Source organism: Equus quagga, chromosome 2, assembly GCF_021613505.1.
Source record: "Equus quagga isolate Etosha38 chromosome 2, UCLA_HA_Equagga_1.0, whole genome shotgun sequence".
NCBI classification, from domain to species: domain Eukaryota; kingdom Metazoa; phylum Chordata; class Mammalia; order Perissodactyla; family Equidae; genus Equus; species Equus quagga.
Window position 1 is genome coordinate 47,117,408 of NC_060268.1, and position 25,872 is coordinate 47,143,279.

Consider the following 25,872-nt stretch of genomic DNA (forward strand, 5'->3'; position numbering starts at 1 on the left):
TGGGCAAATCACAATCTATAGATATTTTCTTGACCAGTCAAAGGAAAGATTGTTACTAGATCACTTTTGAGACCCCTTTCAACTGTTAAGCTGTAACTGTGTGTGTGCATAAATCTGCTTCAAAAAGTCCTGATGAAAAGATTAAACAGCCCAGTGTGCAGCATTTTACGTAGAGCCCCAGCTAAATGTTCTTTACCTTGTGACTCTTTCTCCTGCTCACAGCTGACAGGATGCGAGGATGGTCCAGAACAAAGACCAGTGGCTAACAGCCAGCTGAAAACAACGGGCTAAGCCAATCAAAGCCCATTCTGGGGAATTTAAACCCAAAAGACCCAGAGTTAGCAGGAAGAGTTGAGTTGAACCGTCACACATATTCGGGGATAAGGCAGCCATTAAGAACCATGTGCAATGTGAAACTGAAACCACCAGTCTGAGAAGTGAACGGTTCAGACACCCAAAAACAAGAAGTCATGAGAAAACAAGTATTTAAAATCCCTAAGAGAAGGTAGTTTTGATTCTACCAGCTTTTTAGTTCCAATCACTCTGAAGCCCAATCGCCCTTCCTTAATAGTTCACTGTGTATCCTAACACAAACTCTGCTTTTACTCCAGTTTAGGTGTCCCTTGCTCCAACGAAAACAAAAACTGGTACAAAGATTTGGGATAGGCACAGCGGGGCTTCAAAGAAAACATGGTGTTGGCCATGATACTAGAGTAAGGAATGCATGAGGATGCTAGGATGGAAAGCTGGCAAAAGAGGATGTCTAATGGAGATACACTTACTCAAGCAGTCATCTGTGCTCCCTTGGGACCCAGAATACGTACCTAGTGAGTTAGGCTGCAGAGCACTGGACAGCCAAATGTACTCTGTCAGCCTTAAATAAAGAACAGCAAAAAGCAAAGAGCAAGAATATGGCATACCTATCACTCTCATACACTATTGTAGTATAAAACATGACTTTTCTGGAAAACAATTTAGTAATATGAATTAAGAGACTGTAAAGAGATTTAAGTACTTTGATTCAGTAAGTCTATTTCTAGGACTCTATCCTAAGAAAACATTCAGGCATGCAAACATTGCAAATGGTACTAAGATGTTTATTGTAGAATTATTTAAAGTAATTTAAAAAATGGAAACCTAACCATCCCATGATAGGAAAATTATGCTTTATCACGTCAAGTATATTGTCCACCTTTCTCACAGACCTTTCTAGGGAAAAGTGCCCCGCCCACAGTCCTTCTGAAAGGACAAGTGATTGGATCAGGGTTTGATACTTGATTCCAATGGCCAAGAATTTAATACCAAAAACTACAGGCTGGCCAGCAATCTATGATGTGGCCTGGCTTTAAAAAGCTGGGCCAGATTCCATTTCCTAGATATTCAACTAGGAAATACCAAGAAACGCAGCAGGTCATAACAGGCACTAAAGCCAAAAGGGCTTTATGTACTCAGAGGCTAGGGCAGTCCCTGGGGTCCTCACGCAAGACAGTTTTAAGGCATCCAACAGAGAGGGGCCAGGACACTGTACAACCTGTATTACAAGATTCTTGCGAGATTTGTCTTCTATTCCTCTTCTGTATTTTTATAATGAAGTCCCCATTACTTAAGGCAATTTGTTTCTTGACTTGTCCCACTTAACTCTCAACAAATATTTACAGTAGGATGACTGTTGGGGATTCAAGTCAACAAATGTTTACTGAGCACACACTGGACCAGGCACACAGCATAATGTGGAAAAGAGACAGGGTCTCTGCTACATGAAGTTGACGTTTCACCAGGGTAGGGGGGAGAGGGAGAGGTGGACAATTTTTTGTTTTTATTTGTTTAATTTGCAAAGAAGGCTTGAGATTCTCATTAAAAACAGCAGAGAAAAAAATAGCAAACATGCGTCTATACGCACTCCCTCACAAAACTCCTCTAAGCCAATTGTTTAAAAAACTTAGAGGTGTACATAAAACAAATATACACCACAAAGATTAAATTAAAATGAACACATGAATAACCACTCAAAAAGGAGGAGTATTATTTCCAGCAACCCAAAAAACTTCTCTCCCTCAAGCAGAAGGAGCACCACCCTGACCTTTTGGGAAATCACTTCCCTGGTTTTCTTTGTCGTTCTCTACCTCTGCATGCACGCCTAAACAATATGGTTTAGTTCTGCCTGCCCTCTGAACTTTGTGTAAATGAAATCACTCTGTATGTATTCTTTTGTGTCTGCTCTTTTCATGAACATTTGGTCCGAGGTTTATTCACAGTACATGTAGCTGTGATTCATTCATTTTCATTACCTATTAATATTCCCTTGTAACGTAGCCATTCTAATGTCCATGGACAGTTAGCCTATTATAAACAAGGCCAGTTTTAAGGCGTCCAACAGAGAGAGGCCGGGACACTGTAAGAACCACATTGCCCACTAGAGACAGAGTAACCAATCCCCAGAGCTGACCAAGTTCCCAATCCTGAGTCCCAGCTGTACAACCTGAACATTCTTGTAGAGATATCCTGCATATGTACATGCATTTCTCTAGAATATATATACAGAAGAGGAACTGATGGACCATAGAGTATGTATATCTTAAATTTTGGTACATGATGATAAATCATTTTCAAAAGTAGTTGTACCAATTAATAGTCTCACTAGTAGCGTAGGAGAATTTCCATTTCTGGACGTCCTTGCCATGACCAGACCTGTCAGATTAATCTTTTGCAAATGTGGTAGGTATGCAACGGTATTCCCTAACTTCAATTTGCATTTTCAATTACTAATGAGGTGGAGTCCGTTTTCATATGTTTATTGGTCATGTAGATTTTCTTTTTGTGCAATGCCTGTTCAAGACTTTCCCCCATTTTCTGTTAAGTTCTCAGTCATTTTCTTAATGATTTGTACACATTTTCATATTCTGGATACTAGTTCTTTGTCAAATACATATGCTGCAATTATCTTCTCCAACTCCATAGCTTGCATTTCACTCAATATTATCTTTAAGGAGCAGAAGTTCCTAATTTTAAAGTAGTCCAATTTATCAATCTTTTCTTTTATGGTTATGATACTTTATTTTCTTTTAATTTTTTATTTTGATAGAATTCCAAGCTTACAGAAAATTGTAGGAATAGTTACAAAGAATTACTGTATACCCTTTATCCAGATTCCCCAAATGTCCATATTTGCTTTACCCTTTTCTCTACATACACATATACATACTTTTTTCCAAACCATTTGTGAGTTGCAGACATGATTTCCTTTTATTCCTCAATACTTTAGCGTGTTTCCTTTAAAAAAATGCTTAAATAACCACAGCATAATTACCCAAATCAGGAAATATTGATACATCACTATTATCTAACCTATAGAGCTTATGTAGATTTCTCCAACTGTTGCACTACTGTCCTTTACAGCAAAACAAAATCCCACATTACATGTTCAGTTATCATGTCTCTTTAGACTCCTTTCATCTGGCATAGTTTCTCATTCTTTCTTTGTCTTTCATGACATTAACAGTTTTGAAGAGAACATGCCAGTTATTTTGTAGAATGTCTCAAAATTTGAGTTTGACGTTTCCTCATGATTAGATTCAGATTATGCATTTTGAGCAAGAATATCAAGAAACGTGGCCAAGCTCTTCTCAGTGCATTTTATCAAGATTAGTACCCTACTAATAGAAAGTGCGTAGTAGGCCCTACCATCTAGGTTTGCGTAAGTCCACTCTATGATGTTAGCAGAACGATGAAATCACCTAATGACACATTTCTCAGAACGTATCCCCATCATTAAGCAGCACATGACTGTATTACTATGTTGGCTGCCAAACTGCAATTTTCTAATTCTGTCATTTCATTACGTATTAGCTGGCTTTCCTCGGTAAGGAAGAGTTGTCCTTCTTTATTTTTGTACTTATTTATATCAGTAAGGATCATGGATTCTTATCTCATTCAAAGAAATTATAATCCATTACTATCACTTACTTTCATGCTCCAATTGTCCCAGATTTGGCCAGTAGGAACCCTTCAAGCTAGCTCCTGTGTTCTTTTGACATGTTATCATTCTTTGAGCAATTCCTTACTTTCGGACACAACAAGAGATTCTAGGCTCATCTTGTACTTCCCCTGCCCCAGCCTAGAATCAGTTATTTCTCCAAAGAATGCTGTTTCCTTTCAGTGAAAAATGGTATTTAGAAACCAAGATCAAGGTATCAGTTGTGTTTATTGCTACTGGGGTATCACTGCTTCTAGGCCTGTCAGCTGACAGACTAGGAAATAGGTATGTGAGTGTATGTGCATGTAGGTATGTATGTATATGTAGATACCCATATACATTTCCAACTCTCCACAGACAGGCTTAGGACAATGGCACCCCAGGACAGGCACACATCCCCACGTATCTATACATCTCTATACCTATACACCACTGCTCTCTCGCTCATTAATTATATATAAATATACACACACTATATTATAAACACAGAACATACACATATATGGATATACACACATACATATGAGGTCACACTGATGCCTCTAACCCAGTTATATCCACCATAGGATTCATTCTAGGCTTCCTACTTCCCATATTTGTAACTCCTTTCTTTAATAATGAGAAACCTGGCTCACATTATCCAAAATACATTTATTTATCTACAATTGTGGTATATTCGGTGTTTCATTTAAGAAATCTTTTACAACCTGAAGGTCATGAATAAATTTTCTGTATTGCCTTTTTTTTTTTTTGAGGAAGATTAGCCCTGAGCTAACATCTGCTGCCAATCTTCCTCTTTTTGCTGAGCATTCCACTGAATGCAATCATGTAACATGGACAGAATGCATGAACAGCTATTTGAAGTCTCTGAAAAGTAAATGGTAGCAGGTGAACTAGGAAAGAAGAACAGAATTTGAAGTACACTGTACCGGCGGAGAGTTTAAGGTTAGGATAAAACGAAAAAGCAAAAGAAGAGAGCTCCAGAAGCCATTTTCATTTGGCTCAAGAAGTGGGAAAAGAGACTCTTAATTTTCAAAGAAAGGGAGGGAAAAATTCCCTGTTTACTTTTTTTTTTCTTCTTTTCTCCATTTTCTCACATCCCAGGCCCCAAAGAATGCCACAGCTCCAATATGAGAAGCTAGGATCCCAAGCCAGCCCTGGTGGTCTAGTGGTTAAGATCTGGCACTCTCACCGCTACAGCCTGAGTTCATTTCCTGTCAGGGAACCACAACATCTATCTGTCGATTATCACACTGTGTGGCTACATGTTGCCGTGATGCTAAAAGCTATGCCACCAGTATTTCAAATACCAGCAGGTCACTCATAGTGGACAGATTTCAGTGAAGCTTCCAGACTAAGACAGAGTAGGAAAAAGGACCTGGCCACCTACTTCCAAAAAAACGGCCATGAAAACCCTACGAATAGCAAGAGGAGAGCACTGTCTGATATAGCACCAGAAGGAGAGAAGATGGCACAAAAAGACCAGGCAGGGCTCCATTCTGCTGTCACAGAGTCTCTAAGAGTTGGAATCAACTTGATGGCACTAACAACAATAATGATCCCAAGTATTGGGGTGAAAACTCTACAAATAGCAGCCAAGCATCGTCTGATATAGCACCCGGTGAGAAGATGGCACAAAAAGACTGAGCAGGGTTCCACTCTGCTGTACACAGGCTCTCTAGGAGCTGGAAGTGACTTAACAGCACTAATGACAATAACAATAACAATCCCAAGAAAGTGTGGTGAACCCCCGTTGCTTTTTTCTTTCTCTGTCCTACCACTACTTGGCACTGAACACAGGTACAGTCACAGGAAACACAGAGCAGGGTAACTAAAGTCTCAACTTACCAACCACAGAATCACAAAGGGAAACTCCTGGAAACCAGAAAGTACCAGGGAAATCACAAAAAGGAAAAAGCTCGGAAGAGTGACCAAATAAACTTGTTCATAAAATCCTGGGCTCGTCTCCAGGTAGCACATACAGGGATCATACCTTAAAGAGCGGAGCAAAGGCCTCTGAGAACTGAACCACAGGAGAGAGCACTGCCCAGATCCTCCACCAGCCACAAGGCAGCAGCTACACAGGATACAGCAGTCACCCCCTACCTGCAGTTTTGCTTTCTGTGGTTTCAGTTACCTGTAGTCAACCAGGGGCCAAAAATATTACATGGAAAATTCAAGAAATAAACAATTCATGAGTTTTAAATTGCGAGCTGCTCTGAGTAGCATGATGAAATCTGCCATCCCATTCCAGATGTGAACTGTCCCTTTGTCCATTCTGTATATTCTACCAGCCCATCAGTCACTTAGTAGCCATCTCAGTTAGCAGATCAACTGTCTTGTATTTGTGTTCAAATAACCCTTACTTTACTTAATAATGGCTCCAAAGTGCAAGAGCAGTGATGCCAGCAATTCAGATATGCCAAAGAGAAGCAGTAAAGTGCTTCCTTAAGTGAAAAGATGAAAGTTCTCAACATAATAAGGAAAGAAAAAACATCATATGCTGGAGTTGCTAAGATCTATGGTAACTTTTATTACAGTATATTGTTACAACTGTTCTATTTTATGATTAGTTATTGTTGTTAAACTCTTACTGTGCCTAATTTATAAATTAAACTTTATCATAAGTATGTATGTATGTACAGGAAAAAACATAGTATATATAGGGTTCGGTACTATCTGTGGTTTCAGGCATCCATGGGGGTCTTGGAATGTGTCCCTCACGGATAAGAGGGGACCACTGTTTATCGAACTAGTATTGCAAAGCCTTTGAAAATCAAACTGACATTGAAACTGCAACCCACAGAAGGCTGGGTCAGAACCAAACAGGTTGACTGCCTCCTAAAACAAAAATATCAACATTCTCCATGGGATTTACACAAGACCCAGAGTTCATAACATAATATTTTTTAAAGTCCAGGTCACAGTCCAAAATGACTCAGCATACAAAGAACTAAGAAAATCTCAACTCACAAGGGAAAAGACAATCAACAGACACAGATGTTGAAACTATCAAAGACATTAAAGTGGCTAGTATAAAAATGGTCAAAGAAGCTAAGCTGAACACTCTCAAATCAGTAATCTAAGCTTCCATCTTAATCAGCAAACTACAGTATAGCGTCAAAATAACTAGGACAGAACCCGCCATACCTCCAAGGTGTGCCTGTAGAGAAGCTGAAAGTAAAAGCACAGAAAAAGATAAACTTCGAAAATGCAAACATTTTACCAAACTGTTCAGAGGGGTTATCTCTGGATTGCACCATTACAAGTGATTTTATCTTTCTTCTGCATTTTTCAAATTATCCACAAGAGCATATGTTACTTTTTAAATTTTAAGGGGGGGAAAAAAGGACTGGGGGCCTTGGGTCTCCATCTGAAGTCTGCCACAGGCCTAGCTATGCTCAAATGTTTTTTGAATAAAGGATAACCAGGAAGTTATGCTGATCAAAACTCTACTGGGGAATGGGAACTTTCCCTTTTACTTTTCTTTTTATTTTCTGTATTTCAACATTGTTTGAATTATGAGTTTTTTTACAATGCAGATATTACATTAATGATTTTTTAAAACAAAAAACGTTGAGTTCTTTATGGTTTTGTTTGCTTTTGTTTTTAATGGCCAAAATGGGCTTTTAATTATATATATATATGAAATTTTTCCAGCATAAAACTATGATAGCCATGTCTGAATGCTCCATTTGTCTACGTATTAGCACATCCTTAAAAGTCTTTCTAAAGAGACTCTCGCTTCCACCCAAGAATACTCGTTTGGCTGAGTTCAGTTTTACCGCCAAGCAGGGCAGCCACTTCAATCATGTCTTTGTTGGGCTCCTGAGGTTTCAATTCTAGGTCCCGCTCAGCAGACTGTTAAAACATATAAGTCCTAAAATACAGAATCACTACACTCCAGGTAATAGGTTAATCTCCAATTTTTTATGTATTAAAGTCTTTCAAAAGCATAATTGAGGAAAATTTAAGAGCTGCTTGATGGGCACATAGTCTGTCAATCCCTCTCAATACATTAATACACATATTGGATTAATTCAGATCAGCAAAGTTTTATACCTGGATTGGATTGTATCAGCTCTCCCTGCCCCCTATCCTATAAAATTCCTTTATCTAAATACGACCTAATGCCACTGAAGCATATGGAGAAGTATTATAAAAAACGGCCTTATAAAAGTGGTCTTATGTTTACTATTAGAACGTTGTGCGTTACACTAAGTACCCTTTCCATTTATTAATTTATTGGGTACACTTTTATACCCAATAAATTTTTGTTCTCGGTGCTAAAGAAATAGCAGTAAAGGGCACTGCAGGCACTCAGGTCTTTTCTCTGAGTGAAAAAATGAAGTCATTGGAAAGTTTTGAACAAGGGACTAACAAGATTTGATTTCCTTTTTAACAGGATCATTCTGGCCACTATTTTGAGAATAAACTAAAGGTAAATAAGACTAAAGGCAGACAAGGCAGGGCGACCCGTTAAGAGCCTACTGCCATAATCCTGGAAAGAGAAGGCGGTGTCTTGAACCAGGGTGGTAGTGGCACACATGATGAGAAGTGGTCAGATTCTGGAAGCACTCTGAAGGCACAGCCAACAGAATTTGCCAATATTAGATATGAGGTGTAAATGAAAGAAAAAAGCGAAAGATTGCAAGGGAACTGGAAAAAAAAATGAAGTAGCCATTTACTGATTTTGGAAAGGCTGGAGGAGTAGGACATTAAGAGGATGGGGACTCTGAGCTAGCTATTAGACTTTAACAGGGGAGATGTCAAAAGAAACAGCTGCATATAGAAATCTAGAAACAGGCTGAGAAGAAGCAGGTAAGAGAAGTAGAGGGAAACCAGGAGAGCTAAGTGAAGAAAGTATTTCAATAAAGAAGAAAAAGCAATTTTACAGGAAAAAAAGAAGGAACTGCTGGAGCAACGCCCTTGAGTAGATAAGAGGGGATAAGAACTAGGGCATTAATCAGAGATTCTCACAACTTCAACAGTCTTGATGTTTTGGGCTGAATAATTCTTCACTGCGGGAGCTCTGCCGTACATCACAGGACATTTATCAGGATCTCTGCCTCTCCCCACAGGATGCCAGTCCTCCATCCCAACCCACCACAACAATCAAAAATGTCTCCAGACGTTGCCAAATGTCCCCTAGAGGGCAAAATTACCCCCAATTTAAAACTCCCAGTATAAATGGAGGAAACGGCCTTTGCTGGAAACAGGGACAATTCAACCACATAAAAGAAATGATGGAAGATGCTATGGGTTGAGTACATGATAACAATTTGAATATCTCCTGATTAGATCCTCCTAAGTGTAAATATACTCAAGGCCAGAGAAAACGTGAGGAAATTACTAGCAATATCACAAAACCAAAGTCACTACTCGTAGGAAAATGTTGCCATTTTGCTCTTGAACTACAGCTACCATATAAGCTATGTGTATCTTTGAACTGAGTATAAACCAAAACTTTTATGTGTTTTTTGGGTCCATCCATGCCCCTTTGCATAAGGTCTCAGGTTTACTGGCTTTCTCCTAAAATCACAGGATGAAAATCACAACTTAGTATGAATTAAATTTAATGTTATTATTCCTGAGAGGGCTCAATTTTCAGAGGAAGTGGCACTAAAGAAACATATCTCCAACGACAACCTAAGAGGATATTATTTATGGCTTTCAAATTATCCCACCACATTACCAGGTACAATGTTTAAAGGAGTCCAGATTCTATTCAGTGACCCCTTTATACCTCTGACTTCTCTATCCGACGGATATGAGATAACCATTTTATTTTTCAGGCATTTAGGATGGGAGGAGAGGGGAGCATTAAAGGAGTCCTTAGCAATCATGAAATGAGAAGGTTTAAGAATAAAAAGTGCATGCAGGGGCCAGCTCAGTGGCACAGTGCTTAAGTGCGCACATTCCACGTCAGCAGCCCGGGGTTCGCCGGTTCAGATCCCGGGTGCAGACATGGCACCGCTTGTCGAACCACGCTGTGGCAGGCGTTCCACATATAAAGTAGAGGAAGATGGGTACAGATGTTAGCTCAGGGCTAATCTTCCTAAAAAAAAAAAAAGTGCACACGATTGGTTTCACATATATATCAAGTCCCAGGGTTACATGAGCTATCTGTAAGAGAAAGAAAATACAGTCATACACCTGTGCAAGCTGCTCCTGCTTCCTCAATAACAGGTCCTATCCTGTTACATCCTGAATTAGGGCACCAGGCAAAAATATAATGCAAAAAGATTCTACAAACCCAAAAGATTGGAAACTCTAAAAATTCTATTAAAACATCTGGCTTCCAAACTTGTTTTAAAAAATAGCCCACAAGCTAGAAGAACCTTATTAAATCGTAATTACAGATATTCTCTATTATTATCACCTTTTAAATACTGCTTTGTGTTCTATCATAGAAGGAAATTAAATTGGTCAGGCATGACTTGTTTTTCCACTGTGCCGCTGCGGTTGTAAGCCAACACCCTGTGCTCTTTATGATGGTTAAATACTGAGACTCTGATTTGTCTAAAAATTTCCTCAGATCCAAGTTAAGATACTGATTATAATTTCTAAAGTCATCTTTCCAATTCCCCAAATCCTAAGAACAGAAAGTAAAGGAGTAAATATACCGAGGGAGTGGAGAACGGAACACCATCACACTGGCCCCATCTCCCACTCCATCCCGCACACTGACAGTCTCAGACAACTACCACCCACCAGAAGCCGAGGATCCAATCAGATACAAGGGCCTCCTTCTGGACTGTGAGCCCAAAGCAGCCCCACTTCTTCATCAACAATCTGCACGGCTTATTCCTGAGCCAGAAAGGAGGTCTGGCTCCCTGACTGTAAAGTCTGACCAACAGTCTTGTACATAGAAGCAGAGGGCAATATACAACAGACTCCAGAACTACAACCTCACCACAATCACATGTGTTTCTGGTCCATTTTCTCTTTTGCCCCTTGGCAATCTCTAGAGAAGTCCATAGATTGTTCATTTAAGGTTTGAATACTTAAAGAGAACCTAGTTCAAGAATCTCACGTAAGTGATTTAGTTAAGGTCATATAAAGTAGTTGGTCTCTGACCTCCCCTTTCTGGGGAGGCATTACTCGGGACTGTACCAGAGATGTTGGGTAGCTGCTAGGAGTCTTCTCACTGTAAGCAGGAAGGCTAATTAACAATCTACACAGGGACGTAAGTAAGAACTTACATAACCTCATATTCACCTACAGGCTGACAACAAACATAAGCCTACAAACTCTGAAAGATACCAATTTAAATAACAAGAAGCTATTCTCCAGGAACAAATGGGCCAAATTCTCTTGGAAAACAAGTCCATTCTAAATTCTTGACTTCCATCTTTCCCTTCACTCTCACTGTAGGCTGTCAATAGGTGTATGAGTCGTTACACCTGTTGATAACCAGTACTGAAGCATTTTTCTGTCAACTCCCCAATTCCCCCGGCCAACAGTGATCTCTTAGTCCTCTTGAATTCCCACAGGGATTTAAGTGCCTCACAATACCACATAGCTGGCCTGCTGTGATTAAGGGCATTTCTTCACTCTCCTAGTACATTACCAGGTCCCTACACTTCTTTAATAAATTCTCCAAAATCAGGACTATGTTTTATTGTTGTTTTTGTTTTTTACTCTGCACAGTGCCTCACACACCTATGTGTTCAACAAACATCTGCTAAATGTATAAACAGGCTAATCATTTTCAAAGTTCGATGTCATAATTCTAAGACTGGAATGTTACTATACTACAGTAGAATTAAAATATATCTAAGTGCCAGAAAAAGTGGTCATATAACATTATCTTCTAACTTTTTTTTTCTCCCCAACGCCCCAGTACACAGTTGTATATCCTAGCTGTGAGTCCTTCTAGTTCCTCTACGTGTGACGCCACCACAGCATGGCTCGATGAGTGGTGTGTAGGTCCACGCCCAGGATCCGAACTGGCACACCTCAGATTGCCAAAGAGGGGCGCATGAACTTAACCACTACACCACCAGCCAGCCCCTATCTTCTAACTTTTACATGAATGGCTTTTCATTCATTACTAACTTTCTGGTGGTACTTTAAGCAAAAACAAAAACAATAACCAAAGTCAAGAAAGGTCAGAATACAGACGTTTCCCTAAAAAGCTAATGGTAATGTTTGCAAATTATATTTTTCAACTTTCTAAGGGTGTCTGTTATTTAATAAAGAAGTCCTGTGTTTTAAAAAAAATCGCTTTTGTGAGGGAACAGTCACCCAATAATTTATCCTTTATATCACACCATTCCTTGGCTTTTGTCGTTCTTGCCATCCAGAAAGGCCTAATACCTCTCTCTGTCTTTCAAACATCAATCTTCCATGAAATCTTTTTTTATCTTCCCAACTATGTGTGATCTCTTTCATCTGCCTTACGTTATAATTATATACATCATTTTTAATCTCTGCCAGTATATTATAAGCTCTCTGACAGTGGAAATGATTTACTAATTTTTGTAAACTTTGATCAATGTGCTGAATTCATCAGATTGGAGTAACATCAACTGCATTTATACTCCTTAAAATATGGTCTGCACCCCTTAAGGCCAAACTGTGAAAAATTTTAATTATATCAATAATCATCATGTACCACCATTATTTTAATTAACATTTTAATGTGTACAGAAAAGCAAAAAAAAAAAGACTATTTTTCAGGAAAGTAATAACATAAATAAGAAGAAATTGCAACTATCTGTTGCATTAAGCCTTAAAACATTCACTTGGCTATAAAACTAGCTGTAGTTGAAAATGTCTCAATGGCAAAATAGAGTATAAGAAAGCCCAGACATAGTAGAAGATCATCTTCTTGGACTATCCAGGACCTGACTTATTGCAGGGTAACGGTCTTTCTGGAACTTAGATCTTACATCGAAAAGAACAGAATGATCAAAAGGTGATATATACAACTATATTTATAAAATCACAATTGTGTTTTAAAAAGCTGCTCACTGCCAAAACAAAAGTGAAAACCGTCACAGCTCACACATTACCATTAATAGTATAATAATCACTGGGATTGTCACTACAAACTGCACCACCACGTCGACACAGCACAGACTTGGCCATGGTGACATAAGCAAGCAGTCATTCACAGCCAAGCTGATCACACCGCCCACCACGCACAGCACAGCATATATAACACACTGGTTTTCAATTACAATGTCACCAACACTTCAAAATCCTTTTAGAACAATTCCTTTTCAAAAACTTTCAGTTTCCAGACTCAAAAATAAATGATCTACCCTATTTTGAAAAGGTCCCCAGGTTATCATGAAACATACCATTGGCTAAGAAGCACTGGCTAGATGCAAGACAGTCTTTCCTCCTACAACACACACACACACACACACACACACACACACGCGCGCACACACACACACACACACCTTCAGAGCAAGCACTCCGATAGGAAAGAAATATACTACAGAGAAAAGCTCATCACACACACACACACACACACACACACACACACACACGCGCACACACACACACACACACCCCTTCAGAGCAAGCACTCCGACAGGAAAGAAATAGACTACAGAGAAAAGCTCATCAGCCGAGAAGTCACGAGACCTCCATTCCAGTCCTGGCTGGTCCCCTTTTTAGTCAGCTAACTCAGAACTAAAGTTTTTTCATCTAATCCCTACACAAATCAAATAGAATGCTCTATGTAAAGCAGCTTTACTTTTTTTAATTTTATTTTCCCTGTGCTAATATAGATATTCAAATAATTGTTAGTTGATTCTAGAGTACTTGAAAACAGCTTGTTCTCATCTTTTTTTAAGCAAATCTGTTCTTCATTGGGTCCAAAAGATCATTTCTAGTTCATGGCAAAATTATAACTGGATCAGTGCACTCAAAACTAAGATATTAAAATGAGACGATGTGCAACATGGATTTGTAAATGCCAAAGGACCAACATAATCAGTGTCACAGGCAGGCATCCTAAACCAGATAAATTTTGAATCATATTTGGGAAAATGAAAAGCAAGGATTCTCTTGCTGCAACAGGAAAACGTGGGCTAGAGTAGGAAGATTAGTATGTCTATAGCAGAGGGGCCAAAGCGAGGAGTACGTGTAATCAAACATAAAGTCTAAGACAGCAGCAGAACATCCAACAAGTTTAAATTTCATAACACAGCTGTGAGGAACAACTACCTATTCTCGAGCCAAGAGTGATACGATGAAATGGTACCTGAAGAAAATTATCCCAGTAGCTGTGCAGAGGATGACCTGAAGTGATCAGAGACGAGGGTCAGGAAAACCAGTTTGCAAGCTTTTATATTAAGTAATACTAACAAGGCCCTACAATAAGGTGGTAATAAAGGACACACAAAGGGGTAAATCTGATAGACTCTGCAGAGAATCAGGCAGACTTGGTGATAGGTTAAATTAGGGAGGTGGAAAAGATTTAGAAATGATTCCAAGGACCTGGTCATGGGTGGCCTACAGCATAACCACAGCTGCACAGCACTAACAGCTCTTGCATTGGCTTTTCCAGACTGCATCTGAACCTGTTCAGCTCCATATGCCAGCCCTGCAGTGAGACACTGCTCCACTTTAGATGGAAACAGAAAGCTACCACCACCATGATAGTGTGGAAATACTCCTTAACTCAAAGTTCCGGATCTGTTTTTTGATGGAGGAAGCCTTCTCTTCTGACCCTGGGGAACTTCCTCCCTACCTACACAATTGGGAGAGAGGGAAATTTCTTCTCTCTATGCCCCAAAGATTCTCCACACGCTTAAGTCCAAGCTCAATTCCATATGGATCTTTTAGGTCACATGTACACAAAACACAGAGACACCATTGATAGGGACAGGTGTAACAATACAAGTCAGGCAAATTATATTTTCTAAGGATTCATTCTAAACTGGAACCAAGCCAAGTTGATTACCTTTAAAAATTAAAATGGCCAGAAAGCAACCTTAGGGGGCTATTTTTAATGTATCGTAATGATAGATAAATTCCGTTCCAGAATGCACTGTGCTACATAATGATTCTGCAGTTTTGCTGGAGCTTTTCTTATTTCTGCAGCTTTGAAAACATGCTGTTGGAAAGCAGACATCAGATCAAAGTGTTTCCCTTGTGTAAAAAGCATACCATTATGCTATTTCCGATTTTATCAAGCAGAACGGTTGTCAATAACAATATGTATTTAATCGTGGTCTCACTGCCTACAATTCTTTGTAAGGAGAACCGTGTATAAATTTAATACAAAAAAGGAACTCATGCTAATCCATGGGAGCCCATCTACGGGTAAAAGAAGCTTGGTTTGAATTAGCTATACTACAAACAACATCCCATTCTCAAAAAGGACTAATCCGGCCAAGCTTGTTGAGAAACATGTCTATTTCATCTAGATTTTAAAGAGGTTCTAACACGTTGTTTACATACACTTTACACGCACAAACAAGAAAAACACTGTCATAAAATTTTCACGTTGCCTTAGCTTCGAAACAAATAGCATGCAGCCTATCTTGCAAACGGATTAAAATATTACCTAGCAAGGCTACTAAACTGTCATCTCGTGATAAATAAAAGAGATCTCCAGGCCACTGTCCCTCTAACCCTTACATACTAAATTTTTCGAGGGCAGAGAATGAATTTTTCTAATTTCTTGTTGGAATTAAGATTCCGCATATCAGTAGACACAGAGGGTCCGGTCGCATTTAAAGCCACAGGCTCCAGCAGCTCGAGGGAGCAGGCGGAGCATCGCCTCCACGCTCCGCGACAAGACCAAGTCTCTTCGCCTCCACGCCAAGAGCAGGTGCGAAACGGACGCTCTGGGGTTTCAGCGGTCGCAACCACCTTCCTCCACCGCAGATCCAGGAGCGCCCTAGGAGAGGAACCTTCTAGTCCAGTCACCCCCGGGGCCCGTTTGCTGAGGGCGGACAGTGAGGTGGATTCCTAAGCCTTTCCCCTGACGGGTAATTTCCTACACCAGCCGCAGGACTCACATCCCACGCGGCCGCCCCCCCTTAAACTGGGCTGCAAAGGGGGCGCGGGTGGGCCCCCACCAACACCTCGCAACCTCCCCGGGAGGCGTGGGCCCGGGACAGGGAGTCTCGGCACCCGCGAACCACCCCGGTCTCTCCCGCTCAGGCTCCCGGACGCCGCTCACCGTGAAGGGGACATCCCCGACGCTGCCCACGGAGTAGCAGTTGTCTCCAGGGTTGACAGCCCCGGTAAGGACCTGATGCAGATGCATCTCCGGAGCCCGGGCTGGCCAGGGGAATGCACGACAGCCCCGCGCCCGGCCCTCCTCCGGCCGCGAGAGCCGCTTCCCCCTCCGCCTCCCTCGAGACCCACCCCGCGGCGGCTCCGGCTTAACGCCTCACCCCCCTCTCGCCTTCCCCCCGCCTCGTCCCTGCCATGGGAGCTCCTCCACCGCCGCCGCCGCCGCCCGGATCGCCGCTCGGCTGCGGAAATGCCCGGATGCTCCCACTGCCTGCTGCACCGGCGCACAAATGCGGGAGGAGGGCAAGGGTGCTTGCGAGGCGGAGGCGGGGGGGGGCTGAGGAGCGCGCGAGCCGGGCGCGTGCTGGAAGGGACGCGCCGCCCGAGGGAGATGGGCGGCGCGCGCTCCCACCCGCCCGGGATCGACAGTCGAGTGGGAGGGCACACCCCTCCTCCCGCAGCTAAACTCTTAGCTCAGTCCTTCTCCCCCGCCCCACCCCGCTTTGCGCGTGCGCACGCAGTGGTTTCCAGGGCAATTGCGCGCGCCGTGCGGACCCTCGTCCTGGGATTGCGCGCGCAGACGTGCGGGAGTTCCCTTGGAGCCTCCGGGCTGCGGCCGCTGGGGGCGTGGCCGCTGGGGGCCGCGCAGCCATCCAACTCTAGGGACTCGCCGCAAGTCTGTTTTGCTGAGCGTTTAATCCGTTCCCTAGTACCCTCTGTGATGGGCAATGCAGCTGACCTTAGGAGGACACCCGTCCCAGGGAAATTCCACCCAGGGAAATCTTACATCTCTTAAAGCTTTTTTAAAGTACAGTGCATAGATATTTCATTTTACAGGAACAATAAAGACATCTTGCAATCGTTTGGAGAAGCCGTACTCCCCTGACAGCAAAATATTTTGCTCCCACCTTTTGTCACGGATGTTCTAGATAGCGAAAGGGCGCCCTAGAGACGAGTGACTCCTCTGGACTCTTTTTTTCAGGAATGATGTCATAGATTCGCAGAATCGCCTGATTTTTCCAGGCTGTCAGCTAAAGTTTGAGTGGGTGATACAGGGATCAAATCCCTTCTCCAGGTTTCTTCATCACAAAATTTTGAGCCTGTACTGTGTATAAGTCACTAGGGCAAGGAAGTAGAAGGATACCAAGACACGACTATCTACAAAACCAGACAGAACGCCAAATGTGTTATGCTTGGGACGCAAAAGTCTATGCACCACAGAAAAGGAAGAATACTTTTGACTAAGGGAATGGGTCAACTGTTATGGAAACGCTGACATAAATGTTGGGTAGAATTTTGGCAGGCTGAGACGGACAAGAAACCCTGCATTCAAATAGAGAAAATAGCATGAGCTAAGGCTGAGAGGTGTAAAACAACGGGATGTGTTAGAGGAGCAAAGTTTAGATTAATGTTTGAGGCGGATGATATATGGGGTAAGGAAAGGAAATGATAGTTGAGAAGAGATCAAGGTATCCAAGAGGTAGCTCGTAGCCTGCCTGAACATGGAGAGTTTTGAATGCTCCACTGAGAAGCTTAGATTTCATTCTGCATGCAGTGGGGGTCCAAAAGATGTTTCTGAGCAGACGTTTAGTTATACAATCAGAGCTGCTTTAGAAAGATGACTTTGTAGTATGGTGAAGGAGAATTAAAAGGGTGGGGAAGGTGGGAGGCAAAGGCCTGGCGAAAGCTGGTAAGCCGTCCAGTGGAAAGGAGAAGGAATCAAATTCCCAATGACCTAGAGTGTTTTTATTTTCATTTTCATTTAGTGGCATAACTGTTCCCCTAGTCGCCCAGACTAGAAACCACAGATCCACTTTTGGTCCCTTTCTCTCTCTCTTGCCCATATCCAAGGGTCCCTTTTCGAGGTCACTAATTCATGCCCCTCATCATTCCCACTGCCATTTACCTTCATTTCAGACCTCATCATTTCTCATTTAATTACTGTAATAGCCTCCTAACTAGCTTGACTGTCTCCCATCTCTTGCTCTCCAATCCATCCACAACACTGCAGCCAGAGAATCAGGGGATTTTTTTTGTCTTTTTTGAGGAAGATTAGCCCTGAGCTAACATCTGCCACTAATCCTCCTCTTTTTGCTGAGGAAGACTGGCCCTGAGCTAACATCCATGCCCATCTTTGTCTACTTTTTTTTTTTTTTTTGTGGGACGCCTGCCACAATGTGGCTTAATAAGCAGTGTGTAGGTCCAGACCGGGGATCCGAACCAGCAAACACTGGGCCGCCAAAGCAGAACATGTGAATTTAACCACTGTGCCACTGGTCTGGTCCCAAGAGAAACCTTTTTAAAGGAAAAATTCCTCTGCTTAACATCCTCACTCCCTACGGGTTAAAGTCTAAACTCCTTAGCTTGGCTGACAAACTCGTTCTTTCTAGCTTCTGCCTAATCTTATTCTCTTATCTTCTGCTGATCCCTCACACTCACTATGCTCCAGCCCCACTTAGCTATTTGCCGTTTCCAGAACATACTATGTTCTTTTATGCTTCCTTGTCTTGGTTCATGCTCTTTGTTCTGTCTGGAATGCCCTTCCTTCTCTTGTTGACCTGACAAACCACAATTTATTTCGAAAGACACCTATTCAGTAAAGCCTTCTTCGTCCACTCCCAAATACCTTGGGGCTTCCTCCTCTTGAGACACACATATCACATAGCGATCTCTGTACTGGTTTGTGTCTGTTTCTCCTACTGGAGTCTTACATATTTCAAGTCAGGATCAGTATCTTATTTTCTCTGTTTCCCCTGTGCCTAAATCAGAGTATTTTATTTGCTGAGTGAATAAGAGCACCCAATTTTACAAGAGGAATGTATTGGGTAAAAAACTACCTTGCATTATATATGTATTTATTTGTGTTTGTGAAAGTGTTTAAATGATTCTACAGTGGTTGTGTGGAGGGAAGTGTTGCATGCTCGTGTTCATATAGTATGCTACGTACAGTATATTGAATTCTAGGAAATCACAGGTTCTGTATATTTAATTGTATACTACTAAGCATGAATAAAAGTACTAAGCCATGTAGCTTAAAAAGAACAGTGAAAATATAGCAGACAACAAAATACACACACACAAAGATTGATCAGTAAATGAAGCCCCCTACTCTGCATGAAGTACCATGAAGGCAAATACTGGCGCTGCATCTTGGTGCTGTAACTAAAAAGTGTGCCATGGTATCAAATAAATTTGAGAGAATTCCTGTACATATAGTATATATCAGTAAAAATTAGTATAAAGGAAATAGTTAAATATAACAAATTTAAATAAATTCCTTTATAGGAAAGTTTAATACATGCAAACAAACATTTCAGTAAAAACTGGAATAAAACATACAGCAAAATAATAAATTTGAAGAAATTCCAATATCATGTTCATACTTACAATAAAGCCAAATATTTTACTAAATATTAATACACATTGAATAATGGAAAAAAATTGAATATGTGTTATAGAAGCTAGTGTTTTAGTGAATAATAGGTGCATAACAAGAAAGGAACACTTTTTCTAAGTGTCATAAAGGTTTTAATCTTCACCCTCAAAACTTAAATATTTTCAAAGCTTGAAAACCGCTACTACTACTGCATTCTAAATGAATTTCTCAATCTTCGACCTTCACTGTGTTAGAAACTGAGTCAAGGGGCTGGCCCCATGGCCGAGTGGTTAAGTTCACGCACTCCACTGCGGCAGCCCAGGGTTTCGCTGGTTCAGATCCTGGGTGCAGACATGACGCCACTGGTCAGGCCATGCTGAGGTGGCGTCCCACATAGCACAGCCAGAAGGACCTACAACTAGAATATACAACTATGTACTGGGGGGCTTTGGGGAGAAGAAGAAGAAAAGGAAAAGAAAAAGAAGCTGAGTCAAAACCATCATCAAACAATAAATTGTACGCAGATTGTCAAGAGCATTATTAATTGCACATTTTTTAAACCATTACACAATTCACTCTTGTTTTACAGCATTCCATGAAGTTTTGACTCATTTACACAGTTGTAAAATTGTAAGCCTTTTCCCTCTTACTTTTGGTATCAGCTCAAAATCTGAAGGCTGCATCTACCTGTTCCTCTCTTCCCTTATGAATCCTTTAAATGACTTCTTTTTTTTTTTTTTTAAGATTTTATTTTTTTCCTTTTTCTCCCCAAAGCCCCCCGGTACATAGTTGTGTATTCTTCGTTGTGGGTTCTTCTAGTTGTGGCATGTGGGACGCTGCCTCAGCGTGGTTTGATGAGCGGTGCCATGTCCTCGCCCAGGATTCGCACCAACGAAACACTGGGCCGCCTGCAGCAGAGCGCGCGAACTTAACCACTTGGCCACGGGGCCAGCCCCATGAATCCTTTAAATGACTTCTTGATAGCAACATCTCAAGGTTGCAACTGCCTACGTAAGTCTCCTGGAATTACAGTCGAAACTTTTCTTGTCCAATCTCATCAACCAAAACTCATTCCAGACTAAATATGGCAAGTTTCCTTAGTAGCCTACTCACTAGGACACCTATACCACGTTTTAACTGTCCACAATTTCATTTCTTCCTTGTTCTTCCAGTCTTTTGCGTGGACCTAAAAATAAAGTAGGGATTCTTTCTTCTGATCTAAAAATGCATTCCTTTGAAAAATTAGAGGGGCCAGCCCCGTGGCTGAGTGGTTGAGTTTGTGCGCTCTGCTGCAGTGGCCCGGGGTTTCCCCCATTCAAATCCTGGGCGCAGACATGTCACCACTCATCAAGCCATGCTGAGGCGGCGTCCCATATGCCACAACTAGAAGGACACACAACTAAGAATATACAACCATGTACCGGGGGGCTTTGAGGAGAAAAAGGAAAAAATAAAATCTTTGAAAAATTAGAAAAAGTATCAGTTTTGTGTCATTAATAAAACAAGCCAATACAACTGTAAGGTATGATTTCTCATGTCCACAAGTTTTAATAGTAATAAATGTTATACTTTTGAAGCTGGGTTTAATGGAACATTGGACGTCAGGGGAACTCAGTTTCCCAGTAGTAATCACACCCATATATACTAGTTATCTATTACTGTGTAACAAATTACCCCAAAACTTAGTGGCTAAAATCAACAACAAATGCACAGTTTCTGTGCATTCGGTAATGACTTAGTTGGGAGGTTCTGGTTCAGAGTCCCTCAAAATATCAGCTAGATACTAAATAAAAGAAACTAGACACAAAATACTACATATTGCATGATTCCATTTGCATTAAGTTTTCTGAAAAGGCAAATCTATAGACACAGAAAATAGATTAGTGGTTGCCTGGAGCTGGTAGTGGAATGGGAAGTAACTTTTGGCGTGACAGATATATTCTAAAATTAGATTGTGGTCACGGTTGTGCAACTCTGTAAATTTACTAGAAATCATCTAATTGTATACTTAAAATTCACGAATTTTATGATAAATAAACTATAACCTCCAGAAAGATATCTAGAAAAGATGTGTCAGCCAGGGCTACAGTCATTTGAAGGCTTGGATGAAACTCAAGTACGGGCTTCCAAGACGGCATACTCTCATGCCTAGCAAGTTGACCCTGGTGGTTAACTGAAGGCGTCTCCTTAGGGTTGTATGAGTATCCTCAAGACATATCATCTGGCTTCCCTAAGAGCAAATGACCCAAGAGAGAAACCAAGATGGACTGCAATCTCTTTTATAACCTAGCCTCCTAAGTCACACACCATCATTTCCACCATATGTTATTGGATACACAGGCCAGCCATGATGGGAGAATATTTCCTAAGAGAGTAAATACCAGGAAATGAGAGTCATTGGGGGCCACCTTGGAGACTGACTACCACACCACAGAACTCAAGGATTTTACCTTCAAGCATCAAGGGGCATCATCTGTGTCATTCCTTCTTACCTACAGAAGTAACTGGAATTTCTACTCATGAATCTGGAGTGCCATAATGCTGATTTTTGATATATCTGTTGTTATCAGTTCTCTATTGGTGAACTATCTAAATACTTTAAATATTGAATTTCCGAAGTGAGTCCATTTGTTTGTTTGGGGGGTCTGATACCCATGTTTTTAAATGTTGCCTCTAGTTGTGGAGACCTTACAATTTTCTTACAGCTATCTAACACTTTAAGCTGCTGTTTTCTTCAGTTGATAGCAATGAAAGCCCTGACTCCCTATTACTAGTTCATTTTGCAAAATCTATTACACTACGCCTGAAATTGATGTAATAGCAATGCCTTCATTGCTTTTGAGTCCTAAGCTATAGTGGTAATGTATTTTAATCTAAAACATCAAGGGAATGACCCTATTTCAGTTATATATTGATGTGTAACAACCTGCTCTGAAATTTAGTGGCTTAAAACAACGATAATTTATTATTTCTTATGCTCTGTGGATTGGGTGGGGAGTTCCACTGCTGGTTTCACTTGGGCTCGCTCATGTAGCTACATTCCGTTGGAGGGGTCACCTGGGGTAGAAAGTCCAAGATGGCTTCATGGTTGGCAGTTGTTGCTAGTTGTTGGCTGAGGTGCCTTTGTTCCCCTCCGTGTGACCTCTCGTCCTCCATAGGCTAGTCTGACTTCCATAGCAGTCTCAGGCCCAATCTTAAAGGTTACACACAGAGTCACTTCGACCACAGTCCTTGGTCAAAACAAGTCACAGGGTCAGCACAGATTCAAGGGCTAGGAAAATAAATTCCATCTTTTGATGGGAAGAACAGTAAAGTCACTTTGCAAAGGGATATAGGAGGAGTTATCATAGCCAACTTTGCTAATGTTCTTTATCATAGACCCAAACTTTACCTCTGATAATCTCTATGGCCTCTGATTTGTTATTTTTGCTTTGTTTTAATTGAGAATACCACTTATAGAATGAAAAGATTTATGTATTTGCTATGATGTCTTTCTCTGTGAGAGGCAGCATCAAATTATTGTCTTCTTGGTGACTACATCTCAAAATCTTAGCTATTTAACTCACACCTTAAGCCTTTGGCTTTTTATCTCTAATATGGATGCATTGAACGTAGGGCAATATTTTTTATTTGAGCTCATAATAGTTTACATCATTGTGAAATTTCAGTTGGACCTTATTTCTTGTCCATCACCACATAAGTGCTCTCCTTCACCTGCTAACACAGGGCAATTTTTAAACACTTTTAGGGAGGGGTAGAGATGGATCTATGAATCTTATAAGCAGATGAATAAGGTAAGTTTTGATCAAATTGGATTCTTTTGTTGCTAGTATCTGAGAAGGCTGCTCATCTTAGAAGAATTGTAGCAAATGGTTCCTATCTTTGCAGACACTATTTATGATTGTACTATGAAAAGTAAGATGCTCTACAAATATAGCTGATTTCCTTAAATATCAATGTTTCATTTCATAAACTCATTTAAATGAGATCTTAAGCGGCAACTAATTTTTTTTAAAAATATTTTGTCATTGAAATAATTATTACGTAGAGTAGACCAAACGTGACATGAACTGACCCCTGGTTATCTTTCCAACTTCATCTTTTGATATGCTTGACCTCTAACTGTTGTTGCACCCACAGTGAAGTGCTAGTAATTCCTTTGATCTTTCAAGCCTCCAGAAACTTGCTACTTCACCTATCTAGAAACTCCCTAACCACTAGCACCATCACCACTACTACACCCTTGCCTGACGAATTTCTACTGTTCCTTACAAATTCAATTCAGAAACCCCTAGCTCTAGAGAGCTTTGCCCAGGGTGAATTAGATCCCTTAGTTATGAATTCCTACAGGTATTCGCTTCCCTTATCTGTCTAGAGGGCAGGAACTGTGCCTTGATGACAATTGTTGATTGCCTTCTCCGTTATCTGTTTTCTCCTCATTAGACTCTCCAGGTTTTAGGTAGGAAATAGACACCTGGAATAAACACTACATTTCTCTGCCTATCGTGTTGCTATTTGGTCATGGGGCTCAGTTCTGACAAATGAGATGTTAGCTGAAGATGAGACGTACAGCAGATTCAGGAAATTTTCCTTCAAAGGCAGCTATCATACTCTTTACGCCTTCATCCTTTCTCCCTCCATCCTGTTCCCCTAGAATATAGATGTGATGGCTGGAGCTCCCTCTTGGAACACGAGGATGAAGCTCAACCCCAGGGAGGCAGAGGAGAAAGTTGGAAGCTTTCCATTGAGTCTCAGACAAATGTGGAGCCCCCTTACCAGCCATGGGCTTCTACATCGGAATTTTTACATGAGAAAAAAAGAAACTTCTGTCTCATTTAAGCCACTATTTTTTGTGTCTCCATTAGAATTGTTCCTAATACTAACTCATATTTTTAGCTTTTTTTCTTTTAATTCCTAAAGCCTGGCAAAGTGCCTGGAACACAGTAGGAACTCAAGAAATATTTATTAAGCTAAGTGGTTATTAACTGTATTGGGAGTACATTATGTAAATTGAGTTAGTGAAAATGTCACAGATATTTTAGAACTCACATATCTTCCCAAGGCCACAGAGAATAAAATACTACATCCTGTGGGAGGGGCTAATAGTGGTTGTGGAGATAGAAGACTAGAGGCATTGAGATAAGGGATAAGGACTGAACAATAGCTGAAATTAGTTACCAAACCTAAGTGTGGCCTGCTGAGTAGTAAACAGACCATTTTATGCCTCTGGAGAAATGAATTTGTTTTTTTGGCACAGTGCTTGAGCAAGATAAAACTTTAAATAGAGAGTAATAAGTTAATCTGACCTTAGATTTGGAGAATAAAATGAACTTACTATGTTCTGGTTACTAAGAGAAAAATCAACCAAGCACTTGTGGTATTGAGGTCACCAAGTACTATACAGTACTGTTAGGGATGTTCCACGATGGTCAGAAGACTGGGCTGCTAACACCACACCTGTAAAAGAGAAGTGACAGGAAGGGGAATCAGCACTTCTGTATGGGGTCCCCTCCTCTGTGAAAGAATTCATATCTTGGGGCAGAAACAAGCCAGAAAGCTGAGGGGGGTCTGGCTCCAGTGGTGATGGTAGTGATGGTATACATTGCCTGTGTGGGTGTGTGCCTACGTGCATTAGATATTAACAAAAAAACTGAAGTTCTCATTTGACTGTCTTTTGCGTCTAGTTCTAAACATTGCACTACATATGTATAGGCATTTTCCTGTGACCATGTATGCAGGGAGCTTATAAAAACTGTTCATGGACAAATGTTCAGGATATATTAAGGCTTTATTGTGGGTTTTTGTTTTTTTTTTTTTTTGAGGAAGATTAGCCCTGAGCTAACATCTGCCACCAGTCCTCTTTTTGCTGAGGAAGACTATCCCTGAGCTAACATCCGTGCCCATCTTCCTCTACTTTATATGTGGGACGCCTGCCACAGCATGGCTTGCCAAGCAGTGCCATGTCCGCACCCGGGATCTGAACCCTCGAACCCCGTGCCACTGAAGTGGAACGTGCAAACTTAACTGCTGTGCCACCGGGCCAGCCCCTTTATTGTGTTTTTTAAAGAGCAGATTGCAAAAAGAAATAGCTGTCCACCAGTGGGTGAATGGATAAATAAATTGTGACATATACCTACAATAGAATTATTCAGCCAGAATGAGGAATGAAGTACTGATCATGCTACAACATGGATGAATCTCAAAAAAATTATGCTCGTGAAAGAATCCGGACACAAAAGGTCACATATTACATGATTCCATTTATATGAAATGTCCAGAATAGGTAAATCCATAAAGGCAGAAAACAGATTGG

The 25,872-nt window shown here is 41.0% G+C and overlaps 1 protein-coding gene across 5 annotated transcripts in view; it reads right to left on the reverse strand.

Annotated features, from left to right (window-relative positions):
* The window catches only part of DMXL2 (Dmx like 2), a 139,436-nt gene extending 122,888 nt beyond the window's left edge, over positions 1 to 16,548 (reverse strand). For all 5 annotated transcript variants that reach the window (XM_046655233.1, XM_046655231.1, XM_046655232.1 and 2 more), the window contains exon 1: positions 16,128 to 16,548. In XM_046655233.1, coding sequence (XP_046511189.1) covers positions 16,128 to 16,214 — 87 coding nt within the window. In that variant the 5' untranslated portion in view covers positions 16,215 to 16,548. The remainder of the gene's footprint in view (positions 1 to 16,127) is intronic.
* Positions 16,549 to 25,872: the final 9,324 nt, after the last annotated feature.